Source organism: Oncorhynchus keta, chromosome 15, assembly GCF_023373465.1.
Source record: "Oncorhynchus keta strain PuntledgeMale-10-30-2019 chromosome 15, Oket_V2, whole genome shotgun sequence".
In the NCBI taxonomy this organism is placed as follows: Eukaryota; Metazoa; Chordata; class Actinopteri; order Salmoniformes; family Salmonidae; genus Oncorhynchus; species Oncorhynchus keta.
In genome coordinates, this window is record NC_068435.1 from 18,034,986 (window position 1) to 18,056,456 (window position 21,471).

Here is a 21,471-nt window from a genome sequence, read left to right on the forward strand (position 1 = left end):
CCATTGGCTCAACTTACCCCAAGACAAACATTTTGACTATATTAGCCCACACAGCTCATATTGAAGTTTATACAGACACCACCTGGTGTATAGAATAATCTTAAAATAATCTACTTTGGTTTAGTTAGACACAAGCATCATGAAACCTCTAACACAATAAATTAATTTGACTGGACCTAATTTGCTTACCCCTTTTTTCATGTGGTTTCTTACTTCACAGACTCCATGAAATGATTACCTCTTCTTAAATATTTGGTCAACTGATTAACTTGCTATGCTGCCTAAAAAACAAGTGTGGCTCAACTTACCCCACTCTCCCCTATAAACATTGAAAGTAAACAATTTCTCTCATGGTTGAAGTCACAGGAGTCACCAACTAACAACAACTATGCCTTGAATCACATTGTAAAGCCACATTCTGCCGTGTTCCCCCAACTCCTCCAGTTCCCCCAACAGCCTGCATTTTTCTTGAAGGTTGGGACAAACATGCCTCATTCAACTCATTGAGGGCTTGATGATTAGTCGACAAGTTGAACGAGGTGTGCTTGTCCAGGGCTACAACACAAATGTGTGCTGCTGGGAGAACTGGAGTTTGGAAACACTGGCCTATTGTACTGTATGACAGACATACAAGAACATATTTTCAGGCCCTTTCCCTCACCCATCCCCTTTCCACCAATCAGAATCATTATGCTCCGTCCCACATTTTTCTTTTTTTCCCTGACAATAACACGTTTATCTCTCACCTAAAAACCTTCTACTCTACTTTCATTAAAAAGGCCAGTGTCCTCTAGCTGCATTACTCAGGAGCTAACGAGTTAGGGATAATTAAGAAGCCAAGCTCAATAATGGGGAGAGGAGCAGTAATGCCAGGGTAATTGAGGCATGTGTGTGTGTGTGTGTGTGTGTGTGTGTGTGTGTGTGTGTGTGTGTGTGTGTGTGTGTGTGTGTGTGTGTGTGTGTGTGTGTGTGTGTGTGTGTGTGTGTGTGTGTGTGTGTGTGTGTGTGTGTGTGTGTGTGTGTGTGTGTGTGTGTGTGTGTGTGTGTGTGTGTGTGTGTTGTTACCATTGCTGTGAGGGGCAGCTCATGAGAAAGATAAGAGCGGCATCACCACAGTCAGTTCAGGGTGAAATGCCACATTCGATGACTGTCGTTCACTAAGTCATTATGCTGATAAAGATTGCAGAACGTTGTGTGCGGTTTAGTGTATGTGCAATAAAATGTATATTTGAAAATGTATAGGAATTGAATGAATGCAGACACAGACAGTCCCAAGTATATGAATGAATACGTATCTATTTGTAAGGTAAAGGCGAAAAATGAAGGGTGAGAGAAGGTGTCTGAGGGTGATAGAAAAGGAGGGCTGTTATGAGACATTCATGTTATTGTGTAAGGTACCCATTGTGGAAGGTATTCATATGTACACACTATTTCAAGCCAAAAAGAGGTGTAAAAGAAATGGAGACCTTACGCCGTGTTGATCCAACCCATCTTCAATCGTGACACGATTCGTATACAGAGAAAGAGTCCTTCCTATCCTGTGTCAGGAGAAACAATAGACAATATTAATAAAAACAGCATTAGTGTATGTTGTTACTACTCTTCAAGGTTATTGAGTCCAAGACAACTATAGGTCAGAGGTTATACCTTGTTCCCAGCAACAGTCCAGCCACCCAGTCTAGCCCAGCCATGCTGATAAAGGTTATGACATTTAGGACGATCTATGGGACAAAGAAGGAAACGTGAGGCCATGTTGAACTGTTCTTCTGATACACAGCAGTTTATGAGTAAAGTGTTCTATATGTATGCATGAAGCTACGATCGAAGTACTCACATTGAAGGTCTCTCTCGAAGGCCTCTCACCAAAGGCCCACAGTACAAGAGACAACCCACCTGAGGAATATCTCATGGAACAGAGATATATCCATGTTAGTAGAGAACAACATACCACATGATGGATGGATAAGTCTCTACTAACATGGATATATCTCGAATAAAAGGTGCCATAGTCCTCTCCTGGTGTCTTACCTCAGGGCTGAAGTCTTACCTGAGAGATGTTCATACAACACATTTATGAAACCACCACTTAGCTTAAAAATCAATCATTATACTGATTTGAGGTTGAACAGACAAAATAGTTGTGTCATAATTTCTATTTCCTGACTGACTTGCTGCCTCTGCTCCAAGCCCTGTTTTATCCAATGAAATGCCAGTAGGTGAGTGACATTTAAGCAGTGTTATTTGGGGACTGTGTGTCAGGGAAAAGGGCAGGCCAGGTGGATTGATTGTCCAGGGCAGGGGGTGGTAAAGGTGTTGGAGTGAGTGGGTTTCATTAAGGTCTGGTAAATCTCGGAGAAAAACAAAGACATTGTATCCCTATGCCATTCACAAGGACTATCTCCTATACCAGGGGTACTCAACTACTATTTGAGAAGGTCTGTTCACGCAAATTTCCTAGGAGGTCCGGATGGATATTGTCATTTATCGGCGAAGAAACAAACTATCACCCTGCAACCCCAAACTGTTTCAACTTTTTACAACCCTCTTGTTGGCGGTGAAAACATTTTGCAGATTTAAAGCATATTTCCTGCAATTCTACACAATTTGCAATGGAGTGGACAGAAAATGTTGCCTTTTCAAAATGTAATTTCTTGCAATTCTACAAATGTTGCCATGTCTTATTTGAGTTCATATACCTGAGTAACTCAATAAACTCAATGGGGGCCCCCTGGGGGTCGAGGCCCCTGCCCACGTAATGTGGCCATGATAACTTCAAGATTTAGATATATGGTTAGCCTAACTTACCTACCTAGCTAATATGGGCTATTTGATCAACTGGACATGTCTGACAGGTTATAAATAGCTCTCCAAGGTCAGTGAATGACATAACAAGAGGAAAACTGCCCATGCACGAGCAAAATAATAAATAATAATAAATACAATTTTAAAGAGTCTGGACCCGCGGTCTGTATTGACCCTGTCCTGGGTCCAGATCACTGTTTGCCAGTTGCGTATGGCTGCCCTTCACCATTCAATACCTGTATAAAGTTCATACACACAACATACCATTCTACCTGTATACCATTCATAAGGAGACTTGTATACCATTCTACCTGGATACCATTCATAAGGAGACTTGTATACCATTCTACCTGTATACCATTCATAAGGAGACTTGTATACCATTCTACCTGGATACCATTCATAAGGAGACTTGTATACCATTCTACCTGGATACCATTCATAAGGAGACTTGTATACCATTCTACCTGGATACCATTCATAAGGAGACTTGTATACCATTCTACCTGTATACCATTCATAAGGAGACTTGTATACCATTCTACCTGTATACCATTCATAAGGAGACTTGTATACCATTCTACCTGTATACCATTCATAAGGAGACTTGTAATACCATTCTACCTGGATACCATTCATAAGGAGACTTGTATACCATTCTACCTGGATACCATTATACCTGTATACCATTCATAAGGAGACTTGTATACCATTCTACCTGGATACCATTCATAAGGAGACTTGTATACCATTCTACCTGGATACCATTCATAAGGAGACTTGTATACCATTCTACCTGGATACCATTCATAAGGAGACTTGTATACCATTCTACCTGGATACCATTCATAAGGAGACTTGTATACCATTCTACCTGGATACCATTCATAAGGAGACTTGTATACCATTCTACCTGTATACCATTCATAAGGAGACTTGTATACCATTCTACGTGTATACCATTCATAAGGAGACTTGTATACCATTCTACCTGTATACCATTCATAAGGAGACTTGTATACCATTCTACCTGGATACCATTCATAAGGAGACTTGTATACCATTCTACCTGTATACCATTCATAAGGAGACTTGTATACCATTCTACCTGGATACCATTCATAAGGAGACTTGTATACCATTCTACCTGGATACCATTCATAAGGAGACTTGTATACCATTCTACCTGTATACCATTCATAAGGAGACTTGTATACCATTCTACGTGTATACCATTCATAAGGAGACTTGTATACCATTCTACCTGGATACCATTCATAAGGAGACTTGTATACCATTCTACCTGGATACCATTCATAAGGAGACTTGTATACCATTCTACCTGGATACCATTCATAAGGAGACTTGTATACCATTCTACCTGGATACCATTCATAAGGAGACTTGTATACCATTCTACCTGGATACCATTCATAAGGAGACTTGTATACCATTCTACCTGTATACCATTCATAAGGAGACTTGTATACCATTCTACCTGTATACCATTCATAAAGAGACTTGTATACCATTCTACCTGTATACCATTCATAAGGAGACTTGTAATACCATTCTACCTGGATACCATTCATAAGGAGACTTGTATACCATTCTACCTGGATACCATTCATAAGGAGACTTGTATACCATTCTACCTGGATACCATTCATAAGGAGACTTGTATACCATTCTACCTGGATACCATTCATAAGGAGACTTGTATACCATTCTACCTGGATACCATTCATAAGGAGACTTGTATACCATTCTACCTGTATACCATTCATAAGGAGATTTGTATACCATTCTACCTGGATACCATTCATAAGGAGACTTGTATACCATTCTACCTGGATACCATTCATAAGGAGACTTGTATACCATTCTACCTGTATACCATTCATAAAGAGACTTGTATACCATTCTACCTGTATACCATTCATAAGGAGACTTGTAATACCATTCTACCTGGATACCATTCATAAGGAGACTTGTATACCATTCTACCTGGATACCATTCATAAGGAGACTTGTATACCATTCTACCTGGATACCATTCATAAGGAGACTTGTATACCATTCTACCTGGATACCATTCATAAGGAGACTTGTATACCATTCTACCTGGATACCATTCATAAGGAGACTTGTATACCATTCTACCTGGATACCATTCATAAGGAGACTTGTATACCATTCTACCTGGATACCATTCATAAGGAGACTTGTATACCATTCTACCTGTATACCATTCATAAGGAGACTTGTATACCATTCTACGTGTATACCATTCATAAGGAGACTTGTATACCATTCTACCTGGATACCATTCATAAGGAGACTTGTATACCATTCTACCTGGATACCATTCATAAGGAGACTTGTATACCATTCTACCTGGATACCATTCATAAGGAGACTTGTATACCATTCTACCTGGATACCATTCATAAGGAGACTTGTATACCATTCTACCTGTATACCATTCATAAGGAGACTTGTATACCATTCTACCTGTATACGATTCATAAAGAGACTTGTATACCATTCTACCTGTATACCATTCATAAGGAGACTTGTAATACCATTCTACCTGGATACCATTCATAAGGAGACTTGTATACCATTCTACCTGGATACCATTCATAAGGAGACTTGTATACCATTCTACCTGGATACCATTCATAAGGAGACTTGTATACCATTCTACCTGGATACCATTCATAAGGAGACTTGTATACCATTCTACCTGGATACCATTCATAAGGAGACTTGTATACCATTCTACCTGGATACCATTCATAAGGAGACTTGTATACCATTCTACCTGTATACCATTCATAAGGAGATTTGTATACCATTCTACCTGGATACCATTCATAAGGAGACTTGTATACCATTCTACCTGGATACCATTCATAAGGAGACTTGTATACCATTCTACCTGTATACCATTCATAAAGAGACTTGTATACCATTCTACCTGTATACCATTCATAAGGAGACTTGTAATACCATTCTACCTGGATACCATTCATAAGGAGACTTGTATACCATTCTACCTGGATACCATTCATAAGGAGACTTGTATACCATTCTACCTGGATACCATTCATAAGGAGACTTGTATACCATTCTACCTGGATACCATTCATAAGGAGACTTGTATACCATTCTACCTGGATACCATTCATAAGGAGACTTGTATACCATTCTACCTGGATACCATTCATAAGGAGACTTGTATACCATTCTACCTGGATACCATTCATAAGGAGACTTGTATACCATTCTACCTGTATACCATTCATAAGGAGACTTGTATACCATTCTACGTGTATACCATTCATAAGGAGACTTGTATACCATTCTACCTGGATACCATTCATAAGGAGACTTGTATACCATTCTACCTGGATACCATTCATAAGGAGACTTGTATACCATTCTACCTGGATACCATTCATAAGGAGACTTGTATACCATTCTACCTGGATACCATTCATAAGGAGACTTGTATACCATTCTACCTGTATACCATTCATAAGGAGACTTGTATACCATTCTACCTGTATACCATTCATAAAGAGACTTGTATACCATTCTACCTGTATACCATTCATAAGGAGACTTGTAATACCATTCTACCTGGATACCATTCATAAGGAGACTTGTATACCATTCTACCTGGATACCATTCATAAGGAGACTTGTATACCATTCTACCTGGATACCATTCATACTTGTATACCATTCTACCTGGATACCATTCATAAGGAGACTTGTATACCATTCTACCTGGATACCATTCATAAGGAGACTTGTATACCATTCTACCTGTATACCATTCATAAGGAGACTTGTATACCATTCTACCTGGATACCATTCATAAGGAGACTTGTATACCATTCTACCTGGATACCATTCATAAGGAGACATGTATACCATTCTACCTGTATACCATTCATAAGGAGACATGTATACCATTCTACGTGTATACCATTCATAAGGAGACTTGTATACCATTCTACCTGGATACCATTCATAAGGAGACTTGTATACCATTCTACCTGGATACCATTCATAAGGAGACTTGTATACCATTCTACCTGGATACCATTCATAAGGAGACTTGTATACCATTCTACCTGGATACCATTCATAAGGAGACTTGTATACCATTCTACCTGTATACCATTCATACTTGTATACCATTCTACCTGTATACCATTCATAAGGAGACTTGTATACCATTCTACCTGTATACCATTCATAAGGAGACTTGTAATACCATTCTACCTGGATACCATTCATAAGGAGACTTGTATACCATTCTACCTGGATACCATTATACCTGTATACCATTCATAAGGAGACTTGTATACCATTCTACCTGGATACCATTCATAAGGAGACTTGTATACCATTCTACCTGGATACCATTCATAAGGAGACTTGTATACCATTCTACCTGGATACCATTCATAAGGAGACTTGTATACCATTCTACCTGGATACCATTCATAAGGAGACTTGTATACCATTCTACCTGGATACCATTCATAAGGAGACTTGTATACCATTCTACCTGGATACCATTCATAAGGAGACTTGTATACCATTCTACCTGTATACCATTCATAAGAGACTTGTATACCATTCTATGTGTATACCATTCATAAGGAGACTTGTATACCATTCTACCTGGATACCATTCATAAGGAGACTTGTATACCATTCTACCTGGATACCATTCATAAGGAGACTTGTATACCATTCTACCTGGATACCATTCATAAGGAGACTTGTATACCATTCTACCTGGATACCATTCATAAGGAGACTTGTATACCATTCTACCTGTATACCATTCATAAGGAGACTTGTATACCATTCTACCTGTATACCATTCATAAGGAGACTTGTATACCATTCTACCTGTATACCATTCATAAGGAGACTTGTAATACCATTCTACCTGGATACCATTCATAAGGAGACTTGTATACCATTCTACCTGGATACCATTATACCTGTATACCATTCATAAGGAGACTTGTATACCATTCTACCTGGATACCATTCATAAGGAGACTTGTATACCATTCTACCTGGATACCATTCATAAGGAGACTTGTATACCATTCTACCTGGATACCATTCATAAGGAGACTTGTATACCATTCTACCTGGATACCATTCATAAGGAGACTTGTATACCATTCTACCTGGATACCATTCATAAGGAGACTTGTATACCATTCTACCTGTATACCATTCATAAGGAGACTTGTATACCATTCTACGTGTATACCATTCATAAGGAGACTTGTATACCATTCTACCTGTATACCATTCATAAGGAGACTTGTATACCATTCTACCTGGATACCATTCATAAGGAGACTTGTATACCATTCTACCTGTATACCATTCATAAGGAGACTTGTATACCATTCTACCTGGATACCATTCATAAGGAGACTTGTATACCATTCTACCTGGATACCATTCATAAGGAGACTTGTATACCATTCTACCTGTATACCATTCATAAGGAGACTTGTATACCATTCTACCTGTATACCATTCATAAGGAGACTTGTATACCATTCTACCTGGATACCATTCATAAGGAGACTTGTATACCATTCTACCTGGATACCATTCATAAGGAGACTTGTATACCATTCTACCTGGATACCATTCATAAGGAGACTTGTATACCATTCTACCTGGATACCATTCATAAGGAGACTTGTATACCATTCTACCTGGATACCATTCATAAGGAGACTTGTATACCATTCTACCTGTATACCATTCATAAGGAGACTTGTATACCATTCTACCTGTATACCATTCATAAAGAGACTTGTATACCATTCTACCTGTATACCATTCATAAGGAGACTTGTAATACCATTCTACCTGGATACCATTCATAAGGAGACTTGTATACCATTCTACCTGGATACCATTCATAAGGAGACTTGTATACCATTCTACCTGGATACCATTCATAAGGAGACTTGTATACCATTCTACCTGGATACCATTCATAAGGAGACTTGTATACCATTCTACCTGGATACCATTCATAAGGAGACTTGTATACCATTCTACCTGTATACCATTCATAAGGAGATTTGTATACCATTCTACCTGGATACCATTCATAAGGAGACTTGTATACCATTCTACCTGTATACCATTCATAAGGAGACTTGTATACCATTCTACCTGTATACCATTCATAAAGAGACTTGTATACCATTCTACCTGTATACCATTCATAAGGAGACTTGTAATACCATTCTACCTGGATACCATTCATAAGGAGACTTGTATACCATTCTACCTGGATACCATTCATAAGGAGACTTGTATACCATTCTACCTGGATACCATTCATAAGGAGACTTGTATACCATTCTACCTGTATACCATTCATAAGGAGACTTGTATACCATTCTACCTGGATACCATTCATAAGGAGACTTGTATACCATTCTACCTGGATACCATTCATAAGGAGACTTGTATACCATTCTACCTGGATACCATTCATAAGGAGACTTGTATACCATTCTACCTGTATACCATTCATAAGGAGACTTGTATACCATTCTACCTGTATACCATTCATAAGGAGACTTGTATACCATTCTACCTGTATACCATTCATAAGGAGACTTGTATACCATTCTACGTGTATACCATTCATAAGGAGACTTGTATACCATTCTACCTGTATACCATTCATGAGACTTGTATACCATTCTACCTGTATACCATTCATAAGGAGACTTGTAATACCATTCTACCTGTATACCATTCATAAGGAGACTTGTATACCATTCTACCTGTATACCATTCATAAGGAGACTTGTATACCATTCTACCTGGATACCATTCATAAGGAGACTTGTATACCATTTTACCTGGATACCATTCATAAGGAGACTTGTATACCATTCTACCTGGATACCATTCACAAGGAGACTTGTATACCATTCTACCTGTATACCATTCTACCTGGATACCATTCATAAGGAGACTTGTATACCATTCTACCTGGATACCATTCATAAGGAGACTTGTATACCATTCTACCTGGATACCATTCATAAGGAGACTTGTATACCATTCTACCTGGATACCATTCATAAGGAGACTTGTATACCATTCTACCTGGATACCATTCATAAGGAGACTTGTATACCATTCTACCTGGATACCATTCATAAGGAGACTTGTATACCATTCTACCTGTATACCATTCATAAGGAGACTTGTATACCATTCTACCTGGATACCATTCATAAGGAGACTTGTATACCATTCTACCTGGATACCATTCATAAGGAGACTTGTATACCATTCTACCTGTATACCATTCATAAGGAGACTTGTATACCATTCTACCTGGATACCATTCATAAAGAGACTTGTATACCATTCTACCTGGATACCATTCATACGGACTGTACCGTTATTGACCTATCTACCATTCATACGGACACTCTCCGGTTCAATTCTATACCTGTATAGTATACCATTCATAAAGACTATTATACCTTTCTGTGCTTATATATTGTTTAATAACATGTATCATGTAACATTCTGTACCTGTACCATTGACAGTGACCATATGAATCTCTCAAAGTCTTTCCTATCATCAACTGTAGGAATTCAGTGCAGATACCCATGACAGCTAGTTAATAGGTAGGACAGACAACAGTTACGACTACTTCTCTGCTTGTGATTTCTAATTAGAACAACTTGATGGCTGGGCAGGACAGGAATAAGCAAATATGATTGAATGTGCCTCAGAAAGGTAAAAGACATCCATCTTCCAATACGCAGCTTTTTTAAGATGAGATCAATAAAACTATAAAACACTGCCTAACATTTAAATGGCCTCATTTGCAGGCCTTCTGTAAGGGAGAAAACAACTGATATTGACATACAGGAAACTATGAGTAATGGTTATGTTGAGGGTTCTATTTTATTTATGGACTGATGGAGGCAGGAATATATGATGAGTGGTTCTGTATGCGTCCCACAGTTTCAGATAAACTTTGCAACAACTTTTCAGTTCAGTATTTTTTAGTGGCGCTAAATAAAACCCATGTATTTAAATGGCAGTTACATAGACAGTTACATAGACAGTTACATAAACATAGGCAGTTACATAGACAGTTACATAAACATAGGCAGTTACATAGACAGTTACATAAACATAGGCAGTTACATAGACAGTTACATAGACAGTTACATAGACATAGACAGTTACATAAACATAGGCAGTTACATAGACAGTTACATAGACATAGACAGTTACATAGACATAGACAGTTACATAAACATAGGCAGTTACATAGACAGCTACATATACATAGACAGTTACAAATACATGAACAGGGTTATGGGACATGTTACATAGTCCGAAGCAGTTTCAAATCGCAACTAGGATGCTGTACCTGCCATCCGAAATTAATGACAGCCTTATGTGTGTGGACATATGTCGAAGAAGCGAGTGTTTTACAGTTAAAAAATTACAATACTAGGCTAACTGTTAGAATGGAAGACCCTGGATAAAATCTATTTTTAAATGTTTTTGAGATTATAGATATGCCTTTGTCGACAGGAATCTTAATTTTTTGTTCAACTGTACACTTTTATTAACCTTGTACAAACACCCGGAAGTTTTGCGAGATTACATTCGGTTTCGTGACACGGATACAGCTAACCATTTACAGTGAATTCAGAAACTATTCAGACCCCTCGACTTTTTCCACATTTTGTTACGTTACAGGCTAATTCTAAAATTGATTAAATTGTCCCCCCCAACCCCTAATCAATCAACACACAATACCCCATAATGACAAAGCAAAAACAGGTTTAGGTATTTTTTTTTATGTATTAAAAATAAAAAACTAAAATAGCACATTTACATAAGTATTCTTACTCTTTACTCTGTACTTTGTTGAAGCACCTTTGGCAGCGATTACAGCCTTGAGTCTTACTGGGTATGACGCTACAAGCTTGGCACACCTGTATTTAGGGAGTTTCTCACATTTTTCTCTGCAGATCCTCTCAAGCTGTCAGGATGGAGAGCGTCGCTGCACAACTATTTTCAGGTCTCTCCAGAGATGTTTGATCTGGTTCAAGTCCAGGCTCTGGCTGGGCTATTCATGGAAATTTAGAGACTTGTCCCGAAGCCACTCCTACATTGTCTTGGCTGTGTGCTTAGGGTCGATGTCCTGTTGGAAGATGAACCTTCGCCCCAGTCTGAGGTCCTGAGTGCTCTGGAGCAGGTTTTCATTAAGGAACTCTCTGTACTTTGCGCCGTTCATCTTTCCCTCGATCCTGACTAGTCTCACAGTCCCTGCCGCTGAATAACATCAACACAGCATGATGCTGCCACCACCATGCTTCACAGTAGGGATGATGCCAGGTTTCTTCCAGCCGTGACTTTTATTTTTTACAATTTCACCTTTATTTAACTAGGCAAGTCAGTGACGCTGGTCTGAGAATCGTTTAGATGCCTTTTGGCAAACTTCAAGCGTGCTATCATGTGCCTTTTACTAAGGAGTGGCTTCAGTCTGGCCACTCTACCATAAAGACCTGATTGGTGGAGTGCTGCAGAGATGGTTGTCCTTCTGGAAGGGTCTCCCATTTCCACAGAGGAACTCTAGAGCTCTGTCAGAGTGACCATCGGGTTCTTGGCCATCTCTCTGAACAAAGCACTTTTCCCCCTATTGGTCATTTCGGCCGGGCGGCCAGCTCTAGGAATAGTCTTGTTGGTTCAAAACTTCTTCCATTTAAGAATGATAGAGGCCAGTGTTCTTGGGGACCTTCAATGCTGCAAACATTTTTGGCACCTTTCCCCAGATCTGTACCTCGACACAATCCTGTCTCTGAGCTGTTCTGACAATTCCTTCAACCTCATGGCTTGATTTGCGCTCTGGCATGCACTGTCAACTGTAGGACCTTATATAGACAGGTGTGTGCCTTACCAAATCATGACCAATCAATTCAATTTACCTCAGCTGGACTCCAATCAAGTTGTAGCAACATCTCAAGAATGATCAGTGGAAACAGGATGCACCTGAGCTCAAATTCGAGGCACATAGCAAATGGTCTGAACACTTATGTAAATAAGGTATCATCATTTTAGGGTATTCTATGTAGAAATTTTTATTTTTAATACATTTTAGAACAAATCTGTAACGTAACAAAATTGTGGAAAAAGTCAAGGGATCTGAATACTTTCCGAATGCACTGTATGTAAGCTTGCGAAATTAGGGTGGCTCGCGAGGCTAAAACTGTATGGCTGTTATTAATTTCAGACGCTAGGTATCGGAACGATACGCATCTGTATACAACATCCTATACGCCATCCGAAGCTAAGTCCTATGATGCAACTTTCATGTAACATCAGAGATTTGTGGACCACTTTATAGAAGTTTTTCTATATGACCTTAACCTTCATGTATTTCATCTGATGAAGAGGTACAAGGAGGAACAAATCTTTCAGGAGTAGAAAGCAAGGCACAACTTTTCAACTAGGGAAGAGCTTAAGTGGATACCTGAGTTGGCAAGGTGAAAAACCTATCGATGTGCTGTTGAGCAAAGCACTTCACAGTAATTTGCTCCAGTGGTGCCATGCAACTATGGCTGACCCTGTATAACAACACATTTCAAAGCACCTATCCAGTGTGTGACAATAAAAAAAAAAAGATTTGAATAAACTAACTTTACAAATCTTTGATTCAAATGGTAGACTTTGCTGCCATCATGTGGATGGTAGAAAAACCTTTTGAATACCGTTTACATGTTCAATGCACAAATGTAACCCATAACTGAATGTTAATCAGATGTTTAGATTAGTCCTTCCGTTAACTGTCATATGGAAAGTATAAAGTTCACATAATCTGCACCAGTTTGGAAAAGCATGACTTGACAAAAGCCATGATGGCTACGGCAATGTGGCCACAAACTCTTGGTACAGTTTCAATAGTCCAACTTGCTCAAACTCCCTTTGTAGCTCCTCAAGGGACAAAAACTCTTTGATTTCAAAAGATGAGATCCTGTGAATGAGAGAAGAAACACATTGAGGGATGATAGAGTGAGGAGCAGTAAATGAAATCAAGGACTGATTACAGTGAGTTCTTGAACACATTGCCAGAGACCTTTATAATGCCCAAATGTACAATTGCAAAATGCCCACGTTATGACACAAATTCATATAGAAAAGCTGAGGAAATCCTTAACCGTTTGAGGTCTGAGACTTGGGTTTCGCAAAGAACTCTCATCATCTTCTCTTTGCATCTCTTTCCTGATGAATCCACATCTACTTTCACAGTTCTCTGGAGATGGATGTATTCCTAGAGGGAAAACAAGCAGTGGATTTGGCTTGTAAATATAATGACCTGTGAAACCAGCAGTTATTGAATACTGTTCAAGTACAAGTTTAGCATGGGTAGTAGTGATTCCTGGTTGGCAAATGATGAAGGAGGCAGGGTAATAATGATCAATACATGTATTGTATGATGTTGCAATAATTAAGGTGCCAAGTCAACATGTCCCAACACTGTTTGTCTGAATTATATTTTCCAACTTTCATATTCAGTACAACTTTCTGTACATGCAGTTAATTACTGAACAAAGGAAAAGTGAAAAACAACACAGACATTTTGTGGAATGACATATATACTATGCTTTTTCAGTCATTAACTTAGGTTCAGATGAAGTATGAACACCACATCTTTAAAGAAGTGGATTAGGCCTAAAACATAACATATTTATGGAGGGGAGTGAATTTGGACAGTGAAGCTACCATTTGTTATTTGTCTCTATAGTCCAGCATTTTAGATTTGAGATAAGATGTTTTACATTAGGTGACAGTATAGAATGTCACCTTTTTTGGGGTATTTTCATACATACACTCCCCTATGTATTTATTTGGACAGTAATACTAAAACTTTAAATTTGAGATCAAACGTTTTATATGAGGTGGCAGTATACAATGTTACCATCTATTTGAGGGTATTTTAATACATACGTTTTACCGTTTGGAAATTAAAGCACTTTATGTATCTAGTCCAGCCATTTGAAGGTGTCATAAGAATTCATTTTACTCAATGTTTAGCATTTAGTCCCATATTCCTAGCAATGACTACATCAAGCTTGTGACTCTACAAACTTGTTGGATGCATTTGCAGTTTGTTTTAGTTGTGTTTCTGATTATGTTGTGCCCAATAGAAATTAATGGTAAATAATGTTGTGTTATTTTGGAGTCACTTTTATTGTTAATAAGAATATAATTTGTTTCTGAACACTTCTACATGGATGTGGATGCTACCATGATCACGGATAATCCTGAATGAATCGTGAATAATAGGTTAGGGTTAGAGATTATGCCCCCAAAACACGATAACCTAGCATTTTTTTTTTGGGGGTAAGATATTTATGCCTCTAACTTTCATTATTCACGATTAATTCAGGATTATCCGTAATCATGGTAGCATTCACATTAGATGTTGAAATGCTCAGAAACATATTCTAATCTTATTAACAATAAAAGTGACTCCAAAATGACACAATTCATGATTTACCATTCATTTCTATTGGGAACAACATAATCAGAAACACAACTAAAACAAACTGCAAATGCATCCAACAAGTTTGTAGAGTCACAAGCTTGATGTAGTCATGGCATGCTAGGAATATGGGACCAAATACTAAACCTTTGACTACTTTGATAAACTATAAACAAATTTGTTCAAATACTTATGACTTCTTCAGAAGGGGGGCTAGATACATAAAGTGCATTCATTTCTAAATGGTAAAACAGATATGTATGAAAATACCCTTAAATAAAGGTGACATTCTGTACTGTCGCCTCACATGAAACATTTAATCTCAAATCCAAAATGCTGAAGTATAGAACTAAATGTAACATATGGAAGGGAGTGTACATGACATCATTATATCCAACATATCGTGAGGGTTTACATAGGTTTACATACACCTGAGCCAAATACATTTAAACTCACGTTTTTCACAATTCCTGACATTTATTCCTCAGAAAAATTCCATGCCTTAGGTCAGTTATGATCACCACTTTATTTTAAGAATGTGAAATGTCAGAATAATAGTAGAGAGAATGATTTATTTCAGCTTTTATTTCTTTCATCACATTCCCAGCCGGTCAGAACACTCAATTAGTATTTGTTAGCATTGCCTTTAAATTGTTTAACTTGGGTCAAACGTGTCGGGTAGTCTTCCACAAGCTTCCCACAATAAGTTGGGTGAATTTTGGCCCAGTCCTCCTGACAGAGCTGGTGTAACTGAGTCAGGTTTGTAGGCCTCCTTGCTCGCACACGCTTTTTCAGTTCTGCCTACACATTTTCCATAGGATTGAGGTCAGGGCTTTGTGATGGCCACTCCAATACCTTGATTTTGTTGTCCTTAAGCCATTTTGCCACAACTTTGGAAATATGCTTGATATCATTGTCCATTTGGAAGACCCATTTGCGACCAAGCTTTAACTTCTTGACTAATGTCTTGAGATGTTGCTTCAATGCATCCACATAATTTTCCTTCCTCATGACGCCATATATTTTGCGAAGTCCACCAGTTCCTCCTGCAGCAAAGCACCCCCACAACATGATGTTGCCACCCACGTGCTTCAATGTTGGGATGGTGTTCTTCGGCTTGCAAGCCTCCCCCTTTTTCCTCCAAACATAACGATGGTCATTATGGCGGTATTGAAGCAGTGGCTTCTTCCTTGCTGAAAGGCCTTTCAGGTTATGTCGATATAAGACTAATTTTACTTTAGATATAGATACTTTTGTACCCGTTTCCTCCAGCATCTTCACAAGGTCCTTTGCTGTTCTTCTGGAATTGATTTACATTTTTCGCACCAAAGTACGTTCATCTCTAGGACGGCTGCGTGGTGGCATAGTGTTTATACTTGCGTACTACTGTTTGTACAGATGAACGTGGTACCTTCAGGCATTTGTAAATTGCTCCCAAGGATGAAACAGACTTGTGGAGGTCTACAATTTTGTTTGCTGATTTCTTTTGATTTTCCCATGATGTCAAGCAAAGAGGCACCGAGTTTGAAGGTTGGCCTTGAAATACATCCACAGGTACACCTCCAATTTACTAAAATAATGTCAATTAGCCTATCAAAAGCTTCGAAAGCTATGACATAACTTTCTGGAATTTTCCAAGCTGTTTAAAGGCACAGTCAACTTGCTGTATGTAAACTTCTGACCCACTGGAATTGTGATACAGTGAATTATAACTGAAATAATCTGTCTGTAAACAATTGTTGGAAAAATTACTTGTGTCATGCACAAAGTAGATGTCCTAATCGACTATAGTTTGTTAACAAGAAATTGGTGGAGTGGTTGAAAAACAAGTTTTAATGACTCCAACCTAAGTGTATGTAAACTTCCGACTTCACCTGTACATCATATTAATTATTTATCATGTGTTATAGCTGCTCTGAAGAGATGTCATTGCATCAGTTAAAGTCTAAACTCTATCTAAACTCTACACTACCTTGATACTCCTCCTTGCGCCTTGCAGAAGGACCAGTATCAACTTCCCCAAGAACAGCCTTCCGGTGAGCCCCAAATCCGAGCTCCACTTTTCAATTGCCTTTATATATTTTGTTTTGGACCTCATATGGTCTATTAGAAAAAGAGCTATCCACGTCTCCTCCTCACCAACCTCCTCTTGCACCTCCACCAGGGACTGGTCATTTAAAGTAAGTTCAGTGAAGTTCTGTTGGAGCCACAGCAGTAGTTCATGAACCATGGGGTCTGGCTCCAGTGCGGAGGCCTTTTCCAGCAGACTCTGCTTGATGTGTTGGCATTGTTTCCTGGAGAGCTGTTTAGAGCTGACACTTATTTTTGGGACACAGTGGGGGTACTCTGTTGGCAGCTGGAAGAGGAGACTCAAAAGAGTTCTCTCACTGGTGGCTGCTTCCACCTCCATCTGGATGCGGAATACAAGTCCCTTTTCTGCTGTGAAAACACTAACATGTTCAAGTAACTCATAAAACGTCACACCACATATAAAATACTACTAGCTATACATAGCTAGCATCTAGGCTAGGCTGCTAGCTAACATAAAGTAAAAACTCTAGCTACAGTGTACATAATGTATTGTGGAATTTCCAACTCCAAGTACCTTAACTCCACAATGATTTCATCCACAGGGTTGAGCGCAGACTAGTTTGGGAAATTAGCTGCCGACACGCTTGCAGTCGATACCTCAAAATACAAATTCTTAAACCCTTACAGTGTACCTATTCTTGTTTTTACATGCCTTTGTTTTATTAAAAAAAGTATGGATTTCGGCAAACAATCAAAAACAACCACCGACCGTTTCCTTGTTGAGATTTGCACCGAGCTGCCATCGGTGATTGTATTTGACTAGCGTTTTATTTAAAAGTATAGATTTCAGCAAACAAAAAAAAGCATGCAACAGAAGACAAACATAGGGACAAGGTAAGGGTTTAAGAAAATACATTTTTGAAGGGTTCCCCAACTGATGGTTTGCAGGGTGATTTTATTTGGCCTCAAAAGAATTTAGCAAATAAATATTATTTTAATTGTTGGACAAGTGATTTTAATTTTGGAAATCTGTTCCATAGTATTCCCACGCGTAAGAGATCTCAGATATATGTTCAGTGGCCAGTTTATTAGGTACACCACCCCATTCACAAAAATGTTTTTGCTTCTACAGAGAGTGAGTCATGTGGCCATGGCTTGCTGTATTAAGCAGGCAGACTGGGATCGCAGCACGTTAGAATGTGCAAAACAAGCACATTTGAGTGTTTTACTATTATTGGTGCCAGGCGCGCAGGTTCCAGTATCTGAGAAACAGCCATCCTCCTGGCCTTTTCAGGCATGATAAGTGTCTAGGGTTTACAGAGAATGGTGCAACAAACTAAAAACATCCAGTCAGCGGCAGTCTTGTTTGCAAAAAACAGCTTGTTGGTGATTGGTCGAAAGAGAATGAGACACTGGGCTCCATTCCTATCTGCTAAAAACAAGAAGTGGATACAGTGCGCATGCAACCACCAATACTGGACAATTGAGGAGGGGAACCTGCCTGGTCCGACAAATCCTGGTTCCTGTTGCATCATGCTTATGGCAGTCAGGATTTGGAGTAAGAAGCATGAGTCCATGGCTCTATCTTGCCTGCTGTCAACGGTACAGGATGGTGGCAGTGGTGGTGTAATGGTGTGGGAAATGTTTTCCGGGCATACGTTAGATCCCTTGATACCAATTGAGCAACATATCCATGCCACAAATAATTCAGGCTGTTCTGGAGCCAAAGCAGTGTCCTATCCAGTTCTAGATGTGTGTACCTAATAAACTGGCCAATGAGTGTATGCGATCATATACAAAATGTAAGCAGGGTTAGAAATGATGTTTTAAATCAAATAAAGTATACAACATGTGCAGTCTAATTGTGAAACACTTACTTAGGGAACATTCCCAACAATGCTGAGAAACAAAATAGATAAATAATAGAAAGGTAAAACATGTAATAATAAATACACATTAAGTAACAATAAACTTGCCTATATACAAGTGGAACCAGTCAAATAGTATACCTGTTTCGGCTTCTTACGGTCAATTTGTAGCCTACAAATTATTTGTAATGATGTTCTGGGCTCGACGTCTGAATCTAGTCGATGATCCCTGGCATAGCGATTCTAAGGAGTCGGTGTTTATTTTTTTAAAGTATAATTTGCGCCCAACTCCGTGGATGAAATCGTCGTGGAGTTGAGTTACTAGGCAAATCATGGTGTAGAGAAACACAGCTAGCTAGCTCAACAATTTACCTGATTTCTCAAGTAGCTCAAATTCGTCCTTTTCACAGTATATTGCTGATAAAACGGACATTTCATCCAATGCCAGCTCAGACATTTCAAATAACAACTGTCATTCAAAATATCTCAAAAGAAATAGGTGCTTCTTTCACTCATTTAAAAAAAATGTACGCGTTAAATGTGTGCTTGTTGTTTATGTCCGATGTACTTCAAGGCCCTATTTTTAGTTCCACCCGTATCCAGACAAGAAACTATGGTCAAGAGAGCGGATTTACTTGTAGTGTAGCTAGCTAGTTCAATTTGTAAATAAAACTACACTACATGACCAAAATTATGTGGATACCTGCTCGTCAAACATCTCATTCCAAAATCATGGGCATTAATATGGAGTTGGTCCCCCCTTTTCTGTTATAACAGCCTCCACTCTTCTGGGAAGACTTTCCACTCGAAGCTGTTGGAACATTTCTGCGGGGACTTGCTTCCATTCAGCCACAAGAGCATTAGTGAGGTTGGGCACGGATGTTGGGCGATTAGGCCTGGCTCGCAGTCTGTGTTCCAATTTATCCCGAAGGTGTTAGATGGGGTTGAGGTCAGGGCTCTGTGCAGGGCAGTCAAGTTCTTCCACACCGTTCTCAACAAACCATTTCAGTATGGCCCTCGCTTTCTACACAGGGGCATTGTCATGCTGAGCTTGGGGAATGGCCTTCCCCAAACTATTGCCACAAAGTTGGAAGCACAGAATCGTCTAGAAAGTATGATTTAATGTTAAGATTTCCCTTCACTGGAACAAAGAGGCCTAGCCCGAACCATGAAAAACAGCCCGAGACCATTATTCCTCTTTCACCAAATGTTAAAGTTGGCACTGTCCATCCGGGCAGGTAGCGTTTTCCTGGCATCCACCAAACCAAGATTTGTCCATCGGACTGCCAGATGGTGAAGCATTATTCATCACTCCAGAGAACGCGTTTTCACTGCTCCAGTCCAATGGCGGCGCGCTTTACACCACTCCAGACAACGCTTGGCAGTGCGCATGGTGATTTTAGGCTCATGTGCGGTTAATCTGACATATAAACCCATTTCATTAAACTCCCAACTAACAGTTATTGTGCTGACGTTGCTTCTAGAGGCAGTTTGGAACTCGGTAGTGAGTGTTGCAACCGAGGGTAGACTATTTTTACACACTACGTGCGTCCTGCACTAAGCGGGCCTGTTCCGTGAGATTGTGTAGCATACTGGTCCTGTTGTGAGCTTGTGGCCTACCGTTGTTGCTCCTATATTTTTCCACTTCACCACAACTGCACTTACAGTTGACCGGGGCAGCTCTAGCAGGGCAGAAATTTTACAAACTGACTTGTTGGAAAGGTGGTATCCTATGACGGTGCCACATTGAAAGTCACTGAGCTCTTCAGTAAGGCCAATGTTTGGCTGGGGAGATTGCATGTGTGCTCGATTTTATACACCTGTCAGAAACGGGTGTGGCTGAAATCCCCCTATTGGGTCAAAAGGGAAATAAAAGTTATCTGAGTTTTTCCCGCTGTGTACCAGAGTCCTCTTTGCTCGCAACATCGGTAAACAGTGTCCTTCGCCCCCGCCTGCCGAACACATGCCATTGTTAACAGAACTGCGGGAAATAGTGGGCGAATGACACTTATCGGTGTGTACGAGCTTTAGCTAGATACCTTTGTCACGCCCAGAATCTTCTTCTTCTGTGGGGATTATCGACAGTTGGCATCCAACGTCATGGTGCATTACCGCAATCTATCGTACTGGAGTGATAGTTCAAAAACGGACCAATACA

At 39.4% G+C, this 21,471-nt stretch overlaps 1 protein-coding gene across 4 annotated transcripts; it reads right to left on the reverse strand.

Moving 5' to 3' along the window:
• Nucleotides 1–12,993: 12,993 nt before the first annotated feature.
• rwdd3 (RWD domain containing 3) lies at nt 12,994–21,331 on the reverse strand. Of its 4 annotated transcripts, none has more exons than XM_035787837.2 (4): nt 19,686–21,331; nt 17,387–17,850; nt 14,087–14,199; nt 12,994–13,902 (listed from the first exon to the last, which is right to left on the reverse strand). In XM_035787837.2, the coding sequence occupies exons 1-4, from the start codon at nt 19,768–19,770 to the stop codon at nt 13,791–13,793; spliced, it is 774 nt and encodes a 257-aa protein (XP_035643730.1). In that variant the 5' UTR covers nt 19,771–21,331; the 3' UTR covers nt 12,994–13,790. The 4 variants fall into 4 exon arrangements, with proteins under 4 accessions (XP_035643730.1, XP_035643729.1, XP_035643732.1 ...); XM_035787836.2 differs by having other exon boundaries at nt 17,387–17,853; XM_035787839.2 differs by having other exon boundaries at nt 17,558–17,853; nt 19,686–21,330.
• Between the last annotated feature and the right edge of the window lie 140 nt (nt 21,332–21,471).

Bases quoted from the DNA above. Each gene is read 5' to 3' on its own strand.
- rwdd3 (XM_035787836.2), bottom strand. From the start codon at position 19,770: ATGTCTGAGCTGGCATTGGATGAAATGTCCGTTTTATCAGCAATATAC. The intron at 17,854-19,685 runs GTAAATTGTTGA...GTGTTTTCACAG, and splicing joins TGAGCTACTTGAGAAATCAG to CAGAAAAGGGACTTGTATTC. The intron at 14,200-17,386 runs GTAGTGTAGAGT...TTTTCCCTCTAG, and splicing joins GCGCAAGGAGGAGTATCAAG to GAATACATCCATCTCCAGAG.